The sequence below is a fragment of the Staurois parvus genome, unplaced genomic scaffold (genome assembly GCF_062004578.1).
Source record: "Staurois parvus isolate SC_StPar_1 unplaced genomic scaffold, SC_StPar_1.0 ptg000177l, whole genome shotgun sequence".
NCBI lineage: Eukaryota > Metazoa > Chordata > Amphibia > Anura > Ranidae > Staurois > Staurois parvus.
The window spans coordinates 8,241,445-8,265,109 of NW_028317973.1; the positions used below are offsets into that span (position 1 = coordinate 8,241,445).

General features: G+C 41.9%; 1 protein-coding gene across 7 annotated transcripts in view; it reads left to right on the forward strand.

The window, feature by feature from the left end:
* Positions 1-23,665, forward strand: part of LOC149462317 (RING finger protein 44-like) — a 95,774-nt gene that overhangs the window by 42,974 nt on the left and 29,135 nt on the right. For all 7 annotated transcript variants that reach the window (XM_089677118.1, XM_089677120.1, XM_089677117.1 and 4 more), the window contains exons 2-5: positions 2,250-2,428; positions 16,298-16,499; positions 17,796-17,960; positions 22,067-22,234. In XM_089677118.1, coding sequence (XP_089533244.1) covers positions 2,325-2,428; positions 16,298-16,499; positions 17,796-17,960; positions 22,067-22,234 — 639 coding nt within the window. In that variant the 5' untranslated portion in view covers positions 2,250-2,324. The remainder of the gene's footprint in view (positions 1-2,249; positions 2,429-16,297; positions 16,500-17,795; positions 17,961-22,066; positions 22,235-23,665) is intronic.

Consider the following 23,665-nt stretch of genomic DNA (forward strand, 5'->3'; position numbering starts at 1 on the left):
GCACTTCCGCCTGGCAGTACTAGGGTTGTTGGTTCGAATCCCAGCCACGGCACCTCCTGCCAGGAGTTTGCATGCTTTCCCTGTACCTGCGTGGGTTTCCTCTGGGTACTCTGGTTTCCTCCCACACTCCAAAGACATGCTGGTAGGTTAATTGGATCCTGTCTAAATTGGCCCTTGTATATGAATGTGAGTTAGGGACCTTAGATTGTACACCCCTTGAGGGTTAGGGACTGATGTGAATGTACAATATATATGTAAAGCGCTGCGTAAATTGACGGCGCTATATAAGTACCTGAAATAAATAAATAATAAGAGCAGGAAGAATCAATGAACTACAAGAGCACTTACCAGCGCCCTCATAGTTCATTGAGAACTACAAGCTGTCAGCCGCAATGAACTGACTATGCTTGTAGTCTATTGATTCACAGGAAACTGTACATGTTACACCCTAAATACAGGTATAACATGTTCAGAATGTTGAATTTGGCCTTTAACCTCATAACAAGGTCACCAAAGGTCGTGCATGCTGTGGAATTCGTGCTTTATTGCATTAACATCCGTATGTTTACTAATATCAAAAATATTGAAAACAAAAATCGGAATGGAGACGATATCCTGGAAATCCAAACAAAATACATTGTCATATGTTGTGTACTTGTTTCTTTAAAGTGGTTTGTCCTTAAAATAAACCTGGCAAAAAATGGTTTATTGGAAATAATCGCCTCTTCTGCTACCCCCACTGCTTTAATGAAGAGAACTCTTCAGAATCCAGTACTTCAGGAGTGTCTTTCTGATGCCCTGCTGCGCTCTGTAGTTTCTCCCACCAACCCTTATATCAACACAGGACACAGTAGTAAAGTAGGTTCCGGCAGATCAAACCACTACAGGTAATGGAGGACCAGGATGCTGGCATTCCCAGAAGTTTTGACTTCTGGGGCTTTCAGAAACAGTTTTACTTTATTTCAATAGCAGACAGTGGTGAGAATTTTTAAAATTATCTTTCCAGGTAGCCTTTTTTTATTTTGGCAGCAGAGTTGCTTTATAGCTGAACTTGGGGTACAAAACCCTTTCTTTTACCATGTTCCTCAATAGCCACAAAGGACATAAATCTTCTTTGTGTGCACCAGATGCTTGTAAATGTAGCAGTTGCATCATCACTGTGCTGCACAAAGCCTTGGAGCATCACAGCAGGCCTGTCCACTGATCTGCTTGCAAAAAAAACTACAGGGGCGTCAGGTAAAAGACCAGTCACCCTGCACAAGGGGCAAGTCCAGCAGTGGCTGGTCTTTATTACAGAAAGCTCCTGTACAAAGGCAGTGTTTCACACTGAATTACTGCATAGATCTGAAAGAAATACCCAAAGTAAGAATACACACTCATGTATTTAGACAATAATTACTTATCCCAGAGTTCAGCTTTTAAGGTTCAGATGTATATTAAGAGTGCTTATCCAAGCATTATACATTGATCAGTTCTGGATTGGGCTCTGTTGGGTCCTTTTGTTAAACTAGTTAAAGCCCAGCTCCAGGATGGTATGGGAAAAAAAGCAAACCTATCCAAGTGTCTATTTTATTTACCGGAAGCCATGGTCACATGACAGTCCATCGCTCTTCTGTTTACTACCTGGTACCCTTCTTAAGGGGGCCACATCACTGCCTGCTTTGATATGCATGCCTCCTGTTGAGGAAGGTTGAACTTCCAGAGGCTGGATCCTCTGTCAAGTTTCAGCTTGAAAGCTGGAGAACTCTCAGGAACAGTGAGAGGACCAGTGCCCAAGAAGACAATGAGCAGGAAAAATGTCTGGTCCTCCGAGGAGGAAATTTTCTTTGCTTTATAGAGCAAACCATGACTTTGATTCATTACACTGTATGAAGAGGAGTTCTGAATCAAGGCTGTGGAGTAAGGTAATTCATGCATTATTTAAATTTCATTTTTTTCCTAGAGTTGGGCTTTAAATATAACAGCTTGTTGGAAAATCTTTGTTGTAGTGAGACATGTAAAGAAGAGTTTAACCCTGTGTGTACCTATACTTTGTTAGCCTGATTTGTACAGGTCTGTGGTTGAGTAGACGGTGCACCACGTTGGTTCTAAGTGAAACATCTTCCTGTCTTAAATTATGTGTGTATGGCTGTACACTGTAAAGGTTTACCGTGTAAAAAGTATGTTCTTTTATAATATTACATGTATATGAATGCTTGTTTGTTTTGGTAATCCTTGTTCAGTTTTTAAAGATTTCTTTTACTTAACAGAGGGCAGACAGCAGAAGTGAAGATACTGTGTATTGTGAAAGCCCATCTTGCCACTTCGCCTTCCCGACATCACAAATGCGACCATGGGAGCTGGCAGTGAATAGGTGGCCTCCTTCAGCGCCCATTAACCAGCGGAGGTTCTTGGGACCCTGCAGCGCCCCAGCACACCTCAGGCGAAGGTAGGAGCTGCGGGGCTCTAGAAAAGGTATCACCATCCAACATAGTGTGCATCACAGGCTACACTCCTTTTTAAAATTGTAACCAGAATCGGACTGTTCTGCTTCTAAGTTTCTATTATAAAGACAGTTTTTTTCGTTTTTTCTTTTCTTTTTTTTTTTTTTTCTCCTCTTTCTTTAGTTTTTTACGAGTAAACTTTTACTTTATCATACATAATGGGACATAGAGCCATCATATTGTTCCTTGCTCATTGGGTTATATGCTATAGCTGCAGGTGATTGAATGCTGGTAAAAAGACTGGAAGTCCGCCCCTATATAACCCCTCCCAAAGAGGAAGTTTTTTCATCAATGTCTGAATGTGGTGGTCACTGATGTCCAGCTCTTTGCACATGTACTATCACATGCTCAGATGTTTCAGGTAGGGTTCAAGAGTTTGGTGTTATCCCGATCCATTCCTATAGCTATTATGCTCAGATGAATGGTACCTGGGCTCTGTTTCGAGAGAAGTGAATGACACAAAGGGATTGCCTGTAATGCGACTGTTCAGCGCAGAACCCTGTGCAGTAATAGCTGACCTAGGTATTTCCAGTAGGGGGTTATACAGGCCCAGGGCACTGAACCCCAAGAAAGCGGATTGAGTCCCTGAAGGTCTGGTTAGACATTCCCACCATGATGGGTGAAGATCACAGACAGATCTTGTGATGAGATTAGTGAGTGGCCCTGTAGCCTTTTGGTTACTTGAGCCGTTGGTAATCCTTAAATATGTAGCATTGTGAAATGTTCCTTCTTGGTCTCCTCTCTAGGGGGGCAGTGATGTTATGGGCTTGGAGCTGCCTGTGTAAGAAAAGCCTTGCTGTATTAGTTGCAGCTGCTGTGTGCTTTTGTTCACATATGTTGTTATGCTGCTCGACTGCCCTAATGTCCATTTTGCCAGGCCACTTTTTTTTTTTTTTTTTTTTTTAATTTCAGCCCTGTGGTGCAAGGTGTGAGCGGAGCTTGTGCCCTCCTGCCTCCAGGATGCTTGGTCCACGTATGCACAGTGCGATCAGTAATGTGGGGGCAGAGCTGCTGGTTGCAGCCATCTTGGTACACACTGTGCCCGGATGTGCACAAGTAGTGCAATAGCAGAACGGCCACGCATGTTGCTAATGTAGTACCGGTGTGCTCAGAATGGAAGAGTGGACGCAGCACAGGGTTGTAGGAAGGCTACTTTGGGTGCATTCCTATGGGGACACGGCAGGTTTTTCAGCAGCTGTTTGGTTTCCGTGAGTACACCTACTTGGGAAGGGCACTGGCAGCTGGTTGAATCTACTAGAGTGACCTATACTCTGTTGCTTGTTGCACAGGTGTCCTTTTAGCTGTGTTGGGGCTGACCTTGTTTTGGGACAGGTCCGATTTTGATTATTACATAGTGGGGTAAGGCTCCAGAGGGCCACCATCAGGTCTGGGGGACATCAGACAGACATAGCCCTTCTGGTGCAGTTTTCCCTGAGGGTTTTTTACGAACGTCTGGTCCCATTCCCTTATCACTTGCTGCCTCCTGGGACACCAGTAAAGAGGGTTTGCCATTTGACTTAGAGGGATTAGTGCAGGATGCTTGCCGCTGCTAGAAAGAGTGTTAAAGGCAGAGGCTGTCTTTCTCCTGTCCTTTTTACTGGGTTTGAGGAGGAATAGGTGAACAATGGGGAAGCAGACAGTGCAGGACCAATGGAGGCATTTGGATGTCTCATCTGAGGATTCTGAGCCTGAGGAACCCCATGGTCAGAATGTAACCGAGTCCAAGAAGTCCTTAGGTAATTTTTCTGTGAAATGGTCCATGCTAATTTGAAACTGCCACTTCCTGATTCTGCATCATTAAAGGTTCACCCTTGGATTCATGGCGTCTGCCAAAAAGTACCCAGTTATACCCCCTTTGCCCTCACCTAGAAGAAGTGGTGTATGCATTAGACTCATGTAGATTGTTTGCCCTGCCAAAGCGGTTGCACAGCTATACCCTATGAAAGTAAATTTCACCTTTTCCCCAGGGGACTCTCGATGAGATGACCTTTCGTCGATGGATAACTAATTGTTTTACGACTGTTCACTCGTTAATTACGAGTCGAGATTTGCGTATGTTTGCGCAGCTTCGAGAGTCATTCTGTTCCTCCCTTGGAGTTATTTCGTTATTTGCAATTATTTCATTTTGTGGTACGTTTGATTCGTAGATGGGATTTCCCTCGCACCTTTTCGTGTTTTTGAATCGCTTTGTAAGGCGTTGGCTTCCACTAAAGGTGCCCTATCTCAAATTTATGTATCATTCCGGAATCATATGGCTGAACCTTTGCCTGCTTATTGTGCGCAATGGAATGTGGAGCTTCAGATGGAAATTTCTACTGAGGGTTGGGGGTCTATGTGGCAAGGAGTTTCTCTCTGCTCTCGCAACATACCGGCATTAGAGAATTCCTATAAAGTGACTTCAAGATGGTATTTTACCCCATCTTGATTAGCTAAATTTATACCGGATTATAACTGTATTTTCGAGGCTGCTCTCTGGAGGGTACGATGCTCCACATTTGGTGGACCTGTCCAGTGGCCTGCCGCTTGTGGACTAGAGTTTATAATCTTATTCAGTTACATCCATTAACCTTAAAAAGGATCCTATTGAGGCCTTACTTATTAAGCCACTTCGTGGCCTATCTCGTGGATCACGCTCATTGGTCAATTTTTTTTTTTAATGGCTGCTAAGCAGACTATCGCCGGTTCTTGGAAATACCCTACTCTACAAGTTTCTTTGTGTTTGACAACCGTGGGTGGATTACCAACCGGTTTCTCATTTTACCACGAAACTTACTAATCTATGATGTGTTGGGTTTTGCCTCTCCACTCACCTTATGTGGGGATCGTGTCTCCCGGCTCTCCCCCCTTCCCCCCCCAGGCGAACTCTTCTTCTTTGCTGGCCTGTCTTTTTTTCCTCTCTGCACTTTTTCTTTCTTTTTGTTTTCCTGTTTGCTCTCTCCTCTTTCATATGGTTTGTTTATATTGGACCGATTTGTCTATCGGTTGGTATTATTGTCATCTTACAGGTCTATGGTTCTCAGGGACAATATTGCCTCATGAGAGCATGGCTCTCTGTGTTTTCTTTTTTTTTTGCCTTGTATGTAGCTTTTATATTTCCTAAAGTGGTTGCGAGCCTTGCGGCCCTTTGCCTTTCATAGTGTTATCTGGACCCCAGTGTGGGTCTTGTATGTGTATCTGTGTTTGTTGTGTGATGTTTCACTGTCCTTTATTGTTTGTTGTCGCTTTGCATCATACAATTTGTTATGGTTTGTATGTTTCTTTTTTTTAACATGCTTAATAAAATCTTTGGTAAAAGAAAGTAAAGTTCACCAAAAAAGGGGAGCTTGTCCCATTTGTAGCGATGTCTTATCTTCGTGTCTTGCATGTCCAATGGATGATGCAGTCTTTTAGAATCCAGCTAACAATGGTTGGAGATGTTGCTCAAGGCATCCTTTGCTTTGGTTGGGGCTGCTATGCAGCCGGCAGTAGCAGCTATTGGCATCTCTGGAGTTCCACTGCTGGGATCATGGAGGCTAATACAAGAGTCCCATTAATTTCCTCTACGTCCTTGGCTTCAAGGAGGTGGTATATATGACTGAGGTTCACCTTGACAGTGTTTGATCCTCCAAATAGGGCTGCTAAGCTGTCTTCTGTGGAGGAAGCACTTGCTAAAGTGGAGTATGTCTTTGGTGGGGGTGACAGTCTTAATGAGAGCCTTACATACCCAGGGGATAAAATTCTGGTATTTAAGAATGCAGTTGTAGGGGTCTGCCAAAACCTTAGGCTGGGTTCACATCTATATGGCCTGTGCTCCATGAATTTCGCGGACATGGCAGCCCATGCATTTGAATGGGCTGTTGTGCATCATGGAACACATTGAAAATGTCCCTGCACGATTTTTTAAATCGCAGCCCACACGGGAACTACAAGTACATGCTGTTACCAATTTGGGTGCGATTTCCAGTGCCGGAGGCGTACCATTGCAGGTTAGCTTTGCTTTGCCGTAGACTTTTATTATATCTTACGAGTGTGGTGCACTTTATAATAGAAGTGCCCTTCCCTGGTTGGAGGTTGAGGAACACATCAGAGGGCTCTGGGGGGGCCAAAGGTTTGGCACTCCTGGTCTAGGAGGTAGTCCCTACAGATAGTGAACTGTGTGAAGATTTATCAGATTTCCCTCAGGCTCTTTATTTTTGCTAGAGTTGCTTTAAAGGTTTCCATTTAGCAAATTTTGTTTTTATTTTTTTTTTTTCCCCCTTACCTATGCACAAGACTTTTTGGCAAAAATGTTACCCTGCATTAAGCTGTTACAATTTTTTTTTTTTGCATTCTATGGGGGCCATCTTTTTGGGTCTGACTTGGGAAGTATATCCAGAGGGTTTCAGGAGAGAGAGTTATTTTTATCACTTCTTTGCCAGTTTCCACAAGGCAATCCTTTTGCCGCTTGCAAGCTTCAGCCTGTAGAGCGAAGCCTTAGGGCCAGTCCTGTAGGAAGTCCTGGTCCTTCAAGCCAGCAAATTGAACTCTTAAGTCTCCTTCTCAATAAAGTAGCATTCCCATGTTTGCAAGAGATTGTTGCTGTTTAATGGTTCTCGTTGTTTTCTGTCTCGAGAAGTGATCTTACTGATTCTAGTGGACAAAAGGTTTGCAGTTTTTACTCAAACCTATTTTTGGTTCCAAGTAAGAGGGCAATGTTCATCCTGTGCTTGGTTCTCTAGCATTTTAACAAATTTTGGTTTTTGAGGGTGCCTCCTCTGTCTCTTGGACACGCGGGCCACCTTTCCAGCTGAGTCTTGGCATAGGGTAGTGGCCTAACTCTAGCCAGAAGTTCCTGTCATCAGTGGACCTAAAGGGATGCTGCCTACACATCCCAATTTTTTTTCCTCACCAAAAGTTCTTCATTTGTTGTGGCATTTCTAGTGCAGGGCCATGCCATTCAGCTGGTCCATATCCTGAGTATTTTTGAGGATGTTGGACCCGATTCTAGATCCTGAGAACCCAGGAAGGTCCTATTTCTAGGATATCTGGAGAAGTTGGCTGTATTCAATCTCCAAAAATTGGAATATCTGGGCCTGTCTGTGGGCATTGTCCAGACAAGGGTAAGACTTCTTCCAGAGGGGTGCCTTGCATTGAGGAATTGGGTGGTTTTTCTCGGAACTTTGATTATTCCCTCAGTTTTTTCTTTTGCAGGAGAAGATTGGGGAAGATGGTTGCCACATTTTGAGGTGGTTCATTTTTGCACAGTTCCTCTAATGTCCTTGTATCAGATCTTCACACTGGTGGATGTGTTGCCTAGATTGGAGATGGGGAAATTCTTTCTCCCCTTTAATGGAAGCTGCTGACAATAGATGCCAGCTCAACAGGTTGGGGATGAATTCTGGGTCAATTTTCAGTCCAAAAAGCATGGTCTCTGCTGGAGAGGTTGCTGCCTGTCACTGCTCTTAAACTGCAGCAGTCAGATTAGTCGCAGGACTTTTCAGTGAATTTTCAGATGGATAATGTCATGGTGTTGGCATATATCAATAGCCATGGGGGCAGCAATAGTGGAGGCATCCTGTTTTGGGCGGAGCTCCATGTCTCCGCTCTGTCAGCAGTACCTCGGGGTCAAGGAATTAGCTAGCGGAGCCGACCATTGACGATCGTTGCTGGAGAGATCTTCAACATTGAGACATGCTACTAATAGACCTGTTGGCATCCATGCCAGCTGAAAATTGACAGGTCTCTGAATTTTCATACTCTGTAGTATTTTCCCTGGTGTTGCTGTGGGACCAGTTCCTCCTGATTTTTTGCCTTTTCTGGTTTTCAGCCGCCCACATGGCTGTTTCACAGAATCTAGGTGGAAGGAGTGGTATTCCAACATTGTGAACATGACGTTTGATAGTGTTTTCAACCCACTTCTATCCCTTCTTCAATAGCGTGACTATTGAAGCCAGAGTCTTGACGGTTGGTGGAGTGTCTGGTACTGTTATACACAGATTTTGGAGGGCCAGGGAGGCTACTGCAATAAAGATCATGGGGCCGAATCTTGATTTTTCTCCAGGCTGGAGTTGATATGAACATAGGAAAGATTTTAGCCCTGGCAATCTTTTAAGAGCCAGTTGCTTTCTGTTTTTGGGCAATTTTTTTTTTTTTTCCAAGGTTTCATGTGATTTCATGCGCATGTTGCCTCTGATTAGATCACCTTTTGTCCCTGTAGGACCTCAAATTTGTCGGTTTTATAAGAGACCTTTTTGAGCTAATTTGAGACTCCGATAGTTAGCGACTATCGGAACGTTGTGTTCTTGGTCACTATCGCTTTGGTAAGAAAAGTTTCTGAGATGGTGTTATTTTCTTTCAAAGAGCCATTTCTGATGTTCCATTATAACAGGGTTATTCTTTGGTGTCTGCTGTTCTTGCTGAAGGTGGGTTTTTCTTTTCATCTAAACCAGGACATTGTTTTACCTGCATCGTTTTTCCTGTATTTTCAGTCACCAGGAGATAGGGCCTTACACACATTAGATGTGGTTCAGGCTGCCAGTATATGTTTGAAATTGATTGCCATATTGAGGCAGTAAGACTTTCTTCCTTTACTTCTGGAAGAATCAAGTTGACTATGTATTCTACCACCTTGTGGTGGTTCCTTGCTTGCTACACAACTGTGTGGGAGGGGCTTATATAAGGGAAGACTTCCTGTCCTCCCCTTTTTTTTTTTTTTTTTTTTTCCTGTGTGCAATCACCTGGTAGGTGGTGCATAGCCCAATGAGTAAGAAGTAAGGAATATTATGGTGTATCTGTGTCCTGTGATGTACTCCTTTTTTCATTAATATAAAGGTTTGTAAGACATATTATCAGGGGTTAAGTTAAACATTGAGTCCTTCAAACAAAAGTCTTGCAGGTTTTACTATAACTTCACTTTATTTCATTTTGTTGAACTCTGATTATACAGGTTAGTAAACACATTAGTAGAGCTGAGAATGCTACATTTTTTTTTTTTTTTTTTTTTTTGTTTATGTTTTTTGTTCAACCCAGTGCACATCTGATTTCCTGTCTAGTAATCGACTATAAAATTCTGCCAGCCGGCTATTTTTTATCCTTTAATTTATAAAGGCTGCTGTATATATAATGGAAATTGTCTCATCTTTCTAAACACACACAGAGGAAGCGGGGATATAGCCCCAATCCTGTAGGGTGCAAGGTATTGTGAAACTGTCCCCCACCCTCTAACTACAGGCAACTTCCACCTTCCCTCTAAGTTATTAGTACCTTCTGGAGATTGTTTTAATATTTTCTGCTTTGCTTTCATAAAAAGGGTGGTAGTTTGTGGGGGGGGGGGGTTCAATAGTGTTATAGTTATCATGGTTTCTCAGTTAACCGAAGGGTGATTATATAAAATGTGTTATTGTGGTGAATGGCCATGAGCTTCCCTTCCACATAAGCCAATTCTGCACATTTAATTCTATGTAAAATAACCAAGTGTTGTGAGAGTGAGGATAAATCAAATGTCCTTTAGGATATTCTTTTCTTATGATTAAATGTTCTTGAGCTATTTTATTTTCTGTGTAACTTGATACTTTGCAATAATTTTTTAATGGCCTAAAGTGGATTTCCACCCAAAACCTGACTGTCAACCTACTCCCACCCCCATTCTAAGCCTGATCTATCTAACCTTGTAAAGAATAGATTGCTATACTATACCACGCTGAGCTATCAGTGGCGGCTTCTGTATAAAGCAGAGGCAGCCGACAATGGATGTCCCTTAGTAAGTCTATGGGATGATGTCACCTCCTGTTAATTTCCCAACTGTTGTCCCTCTGCACACAGTAGCCGCCGCTGGAGACTGGAGCCAGAGCTGCTTCAGAATAGGTAAGTATAGTGATTGTTTGTTTCTTAATGGGCTTCGATATATTAGGCCTAGAATGGGAGTGGGCATAGGTTTAGCATTTGGGTGGAATTCCCTGCCCCTGCCCCACCCCCAACTCCATATATACTAACTGGAGTCCTATTCCTATGTAGTGCTTGAGTCTGCAGTGATGCTAGTCTTTGTTCCTCTCCTCACAGAGAACACATGGGAGCCACTGGCTTATGCCACTGTCAATCAAATCCTGTGAGGAGAGGGCAAGGCCAAGCTACGTTTTGTATGTGTCTATGGACAGTTACAGCAGGGCTCGCTTACTATGGGCGCATGCACAGAAGAGGCAGATCCAAGAGCGAAAGTGGGGCATCCGAGAATAGGAAAGTTCAGGGCCGCTCTGTATAATACCATTGCACGGAACAGGCAAGTATACCATGTTTTATTTAAGGAAATAAATTAAGTCTTTACAACCACTTTAATCCTCAACTCTTAGCATGCAATTCAGTGTCTCTGGCTGTAATAAATGAATGAACTATGCCTGCGAGAGTTAAAAAAAAGTTAGACAAGACAAATAAACTGTATCTGTGAGGTAGGAGTTCGCGAAGGATGATATCTGAGTTTTAGAAGTGGTCTTCCTCAAAGCTGAAGCTGGCAGATTCACATCTATAACCAGGTAGATCCAGCGCATCCGTTACCTAATACTGCTGCAAGATCCACATTTTCTTCAATACCTGAATGGCTGAATCTGCCTGGTTATATCAGTGAATCTGTCAGCTTCAGCTTTGATTATGACCATTGGTAAAGTTTTTATATGCTATCCTTCTCAAACCCTCACAAGCACTGTTGATTCATTTATTATAACCAGAAACAATGGATTGCTTGCAAAGTACAGCCACGGGTTAAGCCAATGGGAACAGATTGCTTATTACGAAGCATAATTTTACATGTAACAGTGTTTCCTTTTTTTTTCATATCGCTGGAAAGCAGAGTTCCCTATTAGACAGAAGAAAAAAAATAGCCATTTGACTGGAAGGTGAAATGCTCTAAGAACATTCAATGTTGTTCTCCTTTCTCACATCAGCTGGTCACTTCACACAGAGCAAATGTTCAGGCGGTTTGTTGGATGGCTAGCTTTGCATTTATATATATATATATGCACTCTCTCACACCCAAAGTGTTGGACATGACCTTAGTTTGTCTGTGTGTAGTTCGTTGGGAAGCATACTAATTATCAAACCTGATAGATGTGGCATCGCAACATGACAAAGACAAGGTTTAGTGATTAGACTAGGTACACACAAGCTGGAAGCACAATAAATTAAAATCATAGTCCTAGTAACAAATTAACCAAGTTATTTATCCTCTTTGTGCATGTGTAATAGATCACTTACAGCTTTAGAAATTGAAGTATCAATTTATTGAGGGACATAGTAATTCAGGAATTCTGAGACAGTCAGTTTATACTGCCACCTACAGAAGGTTGCAGCACTTGCAAACAGAAAAAAAGATTGTACGCCTATCCCCACATAACCCTCTTCTCTACCCAGCATGCCTCGTTTTTTGCTAGTGTCCTAGGAGGTTGGACACCATTTCTTTAGCTCTGCTAAACAACATTTAACAATTTTGCTAACTCGTGAATTTTAATAAAGTTTTATTTTTAGTTGCTTTAGCTGGTCTCTGCGTAGCAGCCATGTGGATCAGTGTACCATCAGCAACCGCTTTGGAGGCTCTACCCAGATCCCTACTGGACTGGACAATTGTAAAGTTAGCCTAGAAAGACCTTGACCTTCAGGCACAGGGCTTTACATTTTGTTGCGTTCCAGAACTTTGTGTTCTTAGCTGTAGAGCGCTTTCTGGGTCCACAGCCATGGCACAACGTCTGACCTTGTTTTTACAAATTTTCTTAGTAAGACCAGTAAGGCTGAAGCACCAAGAGCTACCTCAGCTATACTGCCAGGCGCTTTTTCAGATTTCCTGCCACCCATCAAGGTTGAGGAAACTGAGCACGGACATTATCTGCTGCTTGGAGTGTTTGCAAGTGTGCTCTTTTTCTTTCCATTCACCCTAGAAGAAGCACCTTCTTGCTCCTGCTCCAATTTGTTCCACTGCTTGTTTAAAGTGACCGGGCTACCTCCATCCACCTGCAACCATAATCTGCATCAGCTTATGTTTCTGAGTATGCTGGGCCTTGTTGTTTTCTGCTTTACAATACAACATTTCTTCTCAAAGATGCATAGAGGACACTCTTGCTGTAATGAGTGACCTCAGCCCATCCATTCTCCCCTAGTGGTACTGGGGGCCTGGTGCCCCACTTGGAATCCTGATTATTAATGGGGAGGTTCTCATTGGAAGCTTCAATTTCCTCATGCAAGGCAGAGGCCTACTAGGATTTCTGTGTCCACGTTAGATTTTTTTATTTTTTTTGTCTGTGGCCATTAACAATGTGTGTGCAGAGGCTGTAAGCAAACTCCAGTACCTTCCATGGAATCTAGCTTTGACCCTTCTGGGACTCCAGTTCAGACCATGCTGAGTCTGTTACCATCCCTGAATCAGAGTTAGAGCTCCCACAGCTGCAAAGACCTTTCTGTTTAATGCACTTTGAAAGTAATTTCTCTGTGAGGACTAGGAACCCCCTGCAGGCTCCTGGGCCCCTCAGGAGAATGTAGCAGAGCTTTTCCCCTTCGACAGGGAATTTTTATTGCTTAGTGGTCTCTTCCCACTTTAAATGTTCTAATGATCCACCTTAACAAGTGTACTACCAAAAGGGTTAACAGGCATTTAACTGACAGATTCCTTTACAGATCCCATGAATGAACTGGATTCACTTTGTTGGGTGTAAATTTGATTGCCATACTGTGTCAATATGGGTTAAATCCATTTAAGAGGACCCCTCCATTGCTAGAGTAGGTCCTCCCCATTATTTTTATTTTATTTTTTGAGAGTTCTGAGCAAAAGTCTGGAGTGTTGGCTTTGATGATCTAATATAAGCATCTAAGCTTGTTTTTCACATAGACTAATGTCCATGTGTGTAGGGCAATTTGGCTATGTGCCTGGGAGACCTAAGATGTGTCCAAGCCACATCTGACTCTGTTACCTGACTCTGTGTGAGGGAAGTTGCCTTTTTGGACCTGCTCTTGACATCATTAGTAGCAATGCCACTGGTGGTCAAAGAGACAGAACAACCCTATCTCCACCTACTAGGCAATACTGGCACATTGTGAAAGCCCTCCTCCCACTCATACCGTTGAGGGATGGGAGGGGGGATTCATTTGTTTATCTTGCCAGGTTCCTAAGTAGTTTACCTCCCTGCATTTGGGTACTCAAGTCAACCCTTGTAGCCTTCACCCCTGAACCTCAGATCTGTTATTTCCTTCAGATACCCCTGTTCACCCTTTTGGTTTTCTGCACCCCATTGTGCAACTATCTAGGTCTTCCTTCCACTTATCCTGAGACATCTGATTCCTACCCTTGGAAATGGTATCTTACTCTTAACTCACATTCTTACCCACATTATGAGTCATTTTCTCAGATGTGGTTGCATCTCTTGCAGTGCTTTACGCTTCCCAGCCTTATGCCTTTCTAAAAGGACCTCTTGACCTACATGGTCAACAGGAAGCAGTTCCTTCCCTGGTAAGCACTTGCCCCTCCAGTAACTCTGGATCTTGACTTACAGCACTGGTCCTTTTTTCCTGGCATCCCCATTTTGAAACACTCAGGAGACCTTTCTCTATTCTGAAGAGGTTGCTCAAGTTCTGATTAAGGAAGTCCACGTGATGTGAACTTTGACTCCTTCTTTTTGTGTATCAAACTCCCCCTTACCCTTTCGGGTTTATGCCCTTCTAGTATGGTCTTTTCTTTCTCATGTTGTCTCCCAGTCCCCTTTTTTGTTCTCTGTTAGGGAGTCTGGAATCTGGACAAGACGCTCAGATGATCTCTTTTGGCCATGGATGCTATTTGCTGTCTCAAGCGGGGGATGGGTTGGTTTCTTCTACCCTGGTAGAACCCCTCTTATAGGCATGTCCTCTTGACTGGTACTTACTTTAGCATGGTTCTCCTGAACAGGTAGTTCCCTAGTCGTCGTCGGAATCTTCTGTGGGTATTTTGACCTGACCTTCAGTGGACATCACCTGGGCATTGTAGGGCCTTCACGTTTGGAAAGGTTTAGGGACTTTCCCTGTGGCGGGTCAGGTGACCTGCTCCCTACACTGGGCACCACTGAGTGTGGTATTGTTGAACACATGGACTTAGAGTGAACATGTTTCCTTCAAGAGCCTTTTAATGCATGGAGTATTGAAGTATTTATTTTTGAAGGGTCCTCTATTCCCCTGCACAGTCAGCAGACAGGACATGCTCTGATTCTGCTGTAGCTTTCCTCTGGGAATAATGTAAGTCCAAGGGACTTCTTGGGACCTAACTACTGAGAGATAGGTTCTCCTTATGCAGCTGAGCAACAGTCTTCTATAAAAATCTCCTCCGATTCCTTCCTCTCCTACCTTCTGTCAGGTAAATGTTCTTAATAACACCGGGATTCCTAACCCTTGCTTCATCAGTGTAGGATGCTCTTTTGTTAGGTGGGATGCTTTTTAGAATTAAGTAGTTGGTAAAGGATTAGGAGTGCTTGCAGTGTGATCTGTCTTATTCAAGGAACATCTGGGTTATGGTATACTGTTTCCTTGCCTACTCATTGTGTAGGTGCATTTATCACGCTACCCTCTACCTTTAGAAAGAATCGGGGTTCGTACCCTTCAATTTCTACAGGCATTGTGATTCATTACCTTCTAACCATTGGGATGTTCGCTATGAGAGATTTCACACCCATGGCTATCGTGTTGGGAGAATAGTCTCACTTCAAGAGAGTCAGGCAAACCTTTTCTGTATCATGGACTTTTCTCTCCCTGAAGTCAAAAGATAGGAATTCTGGGATTGATGCTTGTATGGTTGCTTAAATGGCCTTCCTTTTTTTTTTTTTTCCCCCACTCAATTTTTTTTTTTTTTTTACAGGTTTTCATTGTTGATCTAGTTTCTTCCTGTTTGGGAAGTGCATTTTCTACCTTTTTTTTTGGTGGATGTTTGGTTTCATACCTTTTTTTTCCCCCTTGGCTTGATTTTCTGTCCTGGTTTGGAGCATCAGATTGATTTGGGGTTACCTCCCCTTTGTTGTGGCAGTTCCTCTTTTGCATAGCCTTTTTTTTTTTCCCATGCAGCCTTGATTCTAACATTGTTTCATTCAGGCTCTGTTGTGGGGTAGTTCCCACATCAGCTGATCCCATCAGTGGCTGTTGTCCACCTCTCAGTTGGATTGTTTCTGTCCTGACTGTTAAAAGAAATTTTTGTTTTTAGTGGAAAATATTTTTCTTGCTGTCCATTGAAGGACACGGGTCCCACCCTATATACTGTTTTGCATTAAACGATAAGGCATGCTGGGTAAAGGCGTTATACAGGGGGATGTTGTACAACTTTTTTTTTTCCAGTTTGCCAGTGTCCTAACCTCCTGTAGAAAGCGGTATAATCTGATCTTTTCAGAATTGCTGAATTTCTATGACCCTCAATAGATTTCAAGAAAAAGATTTTACAGTGTGTACAAAAAAATGTTGTTCTCTCGCGCAGGCAAGAAGCTCCAGCTCTTGTGCTTTTATCATTTGAAAAAAAAAGTGTGCTATGGATTGGGAAACACAAATCATACTCCATGAAGGAGAAAAACATATATGCTAGCTACTTTTGTAGTTCTTGTTAATTTTCCATATTTAGATGATAGAGCTTTTATTGAAAAAATATATATGTATTTGACAGTTGGTTATAAAGTTTCATATTATATTAACTAATAATATTTAATAATATTTACTGTGTTTGCCAATTAGGTATACTTGTTTTTGTCAGTACACTATGATAAAATATTGGTTCTAATGTGAATCCCTTTAGGTTGTTCCCTTTATTTCCTCTAAAAACAAATTCCATTCTGTTTCAATTCCATTACTATTTATTGCTCTTATTTCACCCCATCCAGCCCTCCAGTGAGGCGTCAGTGGGGAAGGAGGGACAGACCTCAACAGAGTATCGTCAGTCAGGATGATAGTTCCTTGTGGGCTGCCTTCTTTCCTGTAGATGAACATAGAGTTTACGCCCTCACCAGCACTCCACCACGAATGCTCCACCCCACTTCACACTCCACTCAGCAAACGCCATTCATGGTTGACCTTCATGAACAGGTAACCGTTTGCAAAATTGTTTTTTATTTGACTGATGGCTTAGTAAAAGAATACTATGAGAATTCCAGAGCATGTTATAATGTATTTAAGGGGTACTACATGATTCATTCAGACTTCTGGAAGCTTTAAATGTTGGGCTTGCTAAAAGAAATGTACAGCAAGCATTTGCAGGCTTCAAGGAGCTTTGTTTCAAGCCTTCACTTCCAGTTTATAGAGGTTAAATACAGATATTTAATGAGAGTACTTTGTCACTTCAAAAAAGCTAAAGCTTGTTGAAAACCTCCTAGCTGCATGTTTAAAGTGACAGTTAGCATTCCCATTACCAGGATCTGAGTAGAGCCTTCCTGAAGTGAGGTCAAATCCTCTTAGCTGTCACTAGACCGGGTGTGACCACTGAAACTTCCCTACACCTCCCTGTTCCTGTGAAAACCTATAAAGGTTTTGATTTCACAACACTTTTTACAGAAGGACATAAAACTTCTGTCAGGTTTTATTACTAACTGTTCCATCCTCTATCCAAAAGTAGCAGTTTGACCTTGATTAAATGAGCATACTCATTTAGAGGGACAGTGATGATGATGATTTCTTTGATATAATTCCACTTGCAGAGTCACGTGTTTCAAGGTATCTCCAGACAGCTTTATCAGCCATTGAATCTGAACTGGCACAACTAGTGAGATTGTTGCAGATACAGGTCTTGTATCTGGTTCACACCTGTGCCGTTTTAAAGTCACGCTACTTCAGCACGATTTCAAAGCCACGGATCTGTGTGACTTGCCGACATCTGTGTGATTTCATTTACACAGTTGTCAATGCAGGCCGCACATTAAATTGCACAAAAATAGCACAGGAACCTCCAAAGTTTCAAAGTTGTTGCGACTAGAGTTGCACCAATTGAACGGTTCCATAGCCACAAATAGGATGCGACTTCGATCTGTCAGTCGCATGACAAGTGACACTGGTGTGAACCTGGGCCTAGGATAAGCAGGTGCATGAAAAAATGTGTTATTGTAACAACAAGATTAGTGCAGTTTTTCAGTTGCGCTTTGGCTGCTGTTGGGAACTGTATATTCATATATTATTATGGAAAATACCCTAGTAGATGCCATGTCTCTTGTTTTGTAGGACACTCTACACGAATACATTGAAAAGTCAGTTTGTAGATGAACTGGAAGCTTGGATAAATTGTTTTGGGTAGACATGAAAATTGATTGCCTTCAGAGAATAGAGCTGTACATATTGGCCCTAGTGCTATGTATGTTTTATATGTTTTACAACTTCTGTATTTTTTTCCAGGTGCACCAGGGACCTGTCCCTCTTTCATACACTGTTACAACAGTAACCCAAGGTTTCCCTTTGCACACTGGGCAGCACATCCCAGGGTGCAGCACGCAGCAGCTGCCAGCATGTTCTGTCATGTTCAGCAGCCAGCACTACCCACTTTGCTGCCTGCCTCCTCCAGTAAGTGATAAAAAGTAAAAAAAACTAAAAGCCACTAGTTGCTGTGATAATGTTTTTTATTTTTATATAGTTTTCAGTGGTATACATTTAATTGTAGAGACAAATACGGTTTTTGCTTAAATATTGTATTGTTTAGTAGTTGGTAAGTTAAACTGTCCTTTATCTAACAGCATCTCCCAAGGGACAGAAGAGACCCATAAAAGTGTGGCATCAAAGCTAGCCATAAACATAAATTGGCCTTTGGATGTGCTAGGACAATCTAAGCATGGAACGATGTGTTCTTAAATAACGTGTACATGTGCATGAAATGCTCACAACCTAGTTTAAACTTTTAACGTGTCTCCTGATAAGATTAGGCAAGGGTCATCTTATGTGTATGGGTACATTTGAGCAGGTAATGTTGGTGGAGTGCAGGCGTGCTTCCGAGCTGGGCTGTATGCGTCCATAGACACACATAGTGCAGCTTGCCCCAATCCTCACAGGATTTGTCTGAATGCAGCAGGAGCCACAGCAAAGGCTGTGAGAGCAGGGAGATGGTAGAGAAGAGTTGCAGCTGGGAAAAGTGCTGGACCAGTGTAGGACTCGGGTAGGTATTAGGGAGTAGATTGGGAAGAAACTAGTATTGGAAGTTTTTTGTTTTTTTTACCTTTAAAGAAGAATTTCAGGCAAAATTTATTATTTTCCCATGCAGTGGGGCTGTGCCTGCACTGCATTGGTTAAGTGCTCTTTTTTGTCTACGGGCTTGGAAAGAAAAGATATACTTACCTAATGTGCCGATCCTCTGAGCGCAGTAAGAACAATGAAGAGGATGGGAATCCCTTATGCTGGCCTTACACTAGGCAGTGTTGTGGCACAGATAAGCAGATATCGGTTGGAAGGACAATGAAAAGAAGAGTGCAACCTACCATTAAAAGTTTTGATCCTTTTTCTGGTTTTCATAGAATCTGTTGGTGGTATTCAGTTTAAAAAATAATGAAAGTGGTTGCAGTCCTCATAAAACCAACCACCCGAGTGTATGATCCTCTTGAAATGTTACCTATTCTATCCCCCTGCCACTCTCTAACCAAAGCTTACAAAAAGACTGTTGCAATACTATACTTTAAACAGCGGTAGGCCTTCAATTTTGAAACTGGTGCTGGGATAAAGCTAAACGGGGAATAATCTGTCTGCAGGCTGGGCTGCTTTGAGAGAAAAGGCCATTTATTGGATATGCCTGCACACAGACCTTGTCCCCTGCTGTGGATTTGTCCTGTTACCAGTACCTAAGAGGAGCCTGAAGCTGATGTTTACAACTTTCATGTTGTTCAGCTTTAAAGGCTAAGTCCACCTTTTTGTTTGTTTGTTTTTTGCCCAGCTACCCTATGTAGCACTATGGCAGTAGTGTGCTTCTTTTGCAGAAATAAAAAGCTTTCCATTTATTCTACACACCCTTACCTCCAGTGTCCACATGGCTGTATAAAAAAAAGTCCATTATTTGGAGAAGAGATGTGAATGGGGCTTGACAGCTGAGTGTCTCCATCCACTTCCTTCTATGTACTTTTATAAAGATGACCATACACTATGCAGTCTGATTATACAATCTCTGTACAATTTCCTTTAGATGTCCCAGAACTATGGAATAGGAGGACACTCCTATCTACCCATTCACTCTGTATCCAATCAGGCAGGCCCTTGCACTACATATTTGATGGTAGAACTAAAGGAGATTTTATAATCTGATTGTATAGTGTGTGGTGCGCTTTACAGAACCCAGAACACACGTCTCCTGTTTTCAATACTACAGCTATTCACACAGGCTGTTATCGGATCGCTCAGCACACTGTCAAATGAATGATCTATGCAAGGTGAAAGTTAAAGTAGGAAAAAAAAAATTGATGTCTTTGTATTTAATGAGAACAGTGATCACTGCATTTCATTTAAAAAAAAGACGTGCACTTTGAAGTGGGTGGTAGGTAGGAGGGTAGGTGATGCAGGGTGTGTGCCAGTGAGGTCAGCTGCTCAACTCCCGTGTCATGACCTAAACGTGTCCAGGAAGTAAGGGAGAAATAATAGAGCAGCTTTTTTTATACAGCCATGTGGACACTGTAAGAGTGTGTAGAATAAATTGAAAGCTTTTTTATTTCTGCAAAATAAGTACATTAATGTTATATTGGTACATAGGAAATCTGGAGTTTAGGAAAAAAAAGTAAACAAAAGTGGTGAATTTAGCCTTTAAGTGTGGCAGGTAGTTGAAGTGAGCTGCTGAAATTGCAAGATGCACATAGCTGTCAGTAGGCCAATTAAGGCAGCAGTCAGCTAAGGGATGCTAATTTTAAAAGTTAACATTCGTTTCAATTCTGATTCTCACCCCTAATTTTAAAGTCCCTGCAAAAAATGCAGTAAAAAAAATAAAACTCTATGTCACCTTAATTTATCATTCAAGTACTGCCTTCTTAATTTTTTTGGTTTGCATCAGGATGGGCAAGGGATTTGCACTTTGACAGAAAACAGAGTTTTATTGCCTATTATGCAATTCTGGCATTCCTTAAGGTGACCCTAAACAATGACTTTATATTCCAAAAATAATCTATACACATCCACTGCTTAAAGATGAATTCAAGGTATGGATATTTTTATACATAGTTGCATGGGTCCAGTTTGGACCCATGTAACTATGTATATACCATACCTGGCTGCTGTCGCTTGAAGCTGGAAATCACTAAAGTAAACTATTTCTCCAGTGATCTTTACTTGTTTTTGGGTCTCATGCCAAGTGGATGCACTTTTGCTTACTTAATACAGGAGTTGGGCCACTAAGCATGGGCACAATTTTGAGAATATTGTGCATTTACTGAATGAATGTACAACGTTCTCTGATTGGACAAAGTAGGGTGGTCATGGCAAGTGGTTGATCTCCTGCGCTGAGAATGCAGCAGGGCTGCTGCTCGGCGCAGGATCCAGAAACAAGTGGAGATCACTAGGGTAGCGGTGTCTACTTCAATTATTTCCAGCTTCCAGGAGCATCAGCCAGGTATGGTATATGCATAGCTACCGTGGTCCAAGCTGGACTGATTTAATTATATAATATATTGATACCTGGAATTTGTCTTTAATGACCTTGTAATATATTTTCTCATGAAATTATTTCTTACAGTTTTTTCCTCCTTGCAACATCCCCTGTGAGCTCCTAAATCTCTAATTTCCCTTTCATTTACATTTGTTTGGAATTTGAAGTATACGTTGGTTGCAGTCATGTGCACTGCTCTATGCATACTACAAATCCCATACTACCTAATCCATTTTAGGAATAGTGGATGGCTACATTTTTACATACAATTGGGACCATGGAGAATGAATGTAGCCACCCTGTAACAGAAGTCCGGAGGTGGCTGAAAGCAATAGAAGGTACTTTAAGTTAAGAATACATACTTGGAATAGAATTTTTACTTCCAGAGTTTAGTGTCCTGCAGACTAAGTAAGGGTGGGGGGCAGTCTATAATTCAGTGTTCTATGATTTATGTTGTGTAATAACAAAAATGGTTAGGTTTTACTAATTCTAGCAATGGCTGATGGTGGCATATAGTTTTATTGATTAGTGTATCTTTTTAATTTTTGAAAACTATTAGGCATTTTCTTTAAGAGGTTAAAAATGTCAGGAAAAGTGCGGATGACATACTTGTCTTCCATGTGCTCCCCTTTCAGCCTATATCTCAATACTGGATTGGAGCTTACACAGAATTGGGTGCCCTTTCTTTTGCTCCCACTGAACAGCAACTAGGTCTATTGGTTAGCTGCATTGTGGGGAGACAGGGGAGAGAGTCAACTACTTCTATTCCCAGAAGCATCAGGTTTTACTCCAGTTGGTGAAGAGTTAGACAGGGGAATGAGTGGAAAGTAAATATGAAATTTTCTAAGGTGGACATGTTGCTTTGCCCTGAGTGAGCCTAGTACTCCGTTTCAAACAAAATATTTGTGCAAATTGATTTGCTTGAGTAATTTTAACAGTTTTATAATCTGACCATGTACAAATGAATGTCTAATTTAATAAAATAACCTGTGAATTGTTTGATGCTGTAATTAGTAATATATTTTGTTTGAAGCAATAACTAGTACTACTTTTCTTAAAGATCATCCCAGGGTGCACCATGCAGCAGCTTCCTGTCTCGTACCAGCCATTTCCTCCTCTCTTATCCAGCGAACATTACATCTTGCACCCTCACCCACCGCTGCCACCACACCAGCCGCCTCATTTGGCCTCTCTGACCCCATTTGTAACGGTGCAACCACAGAGAGTGGTAAGTGCCAAGATAACACAACATTTTTAATTTGTTTGCTTCAATTACAATCTTTGTGTGCTTCCCAACACCTTGTTTACAGCCTGAGGTTCTACAACCAGCTAGATAAGGGAATGTGATGCTCCTAATATTCACACTTCAGAATATTGACCCAAATTTTTTCTGGGCTTATATATCGTGATTCATTGTGTACCTATACGGCATTGTACTACTAAATTGACCCTTTCTTTCAGTGTGCATATGTTGTACTTAAGTTTGTATTATGTGATTCTTATGACTGATCTAGAGCTGGTTTCCATTAGTTTCATCACCTCTCTTGCGTGGTTTCTACTTCAAGTATAACTAAAGGCAAAACTTTTTAATTTTGGCTAGAGTGCAGAGGGATTACAACTCCTGTCAGGTTTTGGTTGCAGTCTGTGCCCTCATTAGGGAGATTCACCCTCTCTATTTGTGCTGTTTACCATTATCAATGAATGTAAAGAAAATCCCAAATTGTGGGTTGTCCCCAGAAAAGTAATAGTGGGGAAATCGTCCAATGGGGACACTAGTTCTGGTGACCTGGGGATCCTCAAGGAATTCCCTTAATTTGCAGGGATTGCCTCTCACTCCCTGTTTGGCTATGGTACAGGAAGTTAAGAGAAATTTCTGGAATGGGACACAGATAGCAAAAATAACAAAAAACTGACGGCTTATAACCCTCCTTTGCTCTTTCCAAAATGAAAAAGTTCTACTTCAGGCGAAAAGCAGAGCCCTTCTTTCAACTTTTCAATGCAGTAGCCTAGAAAGGTACCCTGTGGGGTGGATTTACTAAAGGCAAATAGACTGTACAGTTGCATGTGCAGTTGCACTTATTTTCCTTGGTAAACGTAAATGTGGTAAAGCTTCACTTTTTAAGGAATACCCAATCGGGTGCAAAAAAAAAAAAGTTAAACATTTTTGCTTGCATATGATTCGGTAATGGAAATCTGCAGAGCTTTACCACATTTACTAAGCACTGGAGAAAATGAGTGCAACTGCACTTGCAAAAAATGCATAGTCTATTTGCCTTTTGTAAATCCACCCCTGTGTGTTTTCGTGCTTAACAAACCGCGTCTGGAATCCTGCCTCACTTATCTAAGGGGTTCATTTGGTTAGAGATATAAAGGATTTTACCCTCTTTTTCCAACAAAACCAACTGCTGCTGCAAGTTAGATCTTTAATGGGTGCGCATTTTAACTACTTGCTAACCGCTACTTTTACTGCGGACAGGCGGCAACTACAGGCAAAGCGACGTACGGGTATGTGACTCTTCCTGTACTAACACAGGATACAGCGGAATGCGGATCCCAGTAATCGGGGCCCAGTGATCATGTGATCACATAATCACAATGCTAGCAAAGCTGTTATGAATGAATCTGATTCATAATAGCTTTGCTTCTGTTCCTGGTGAGC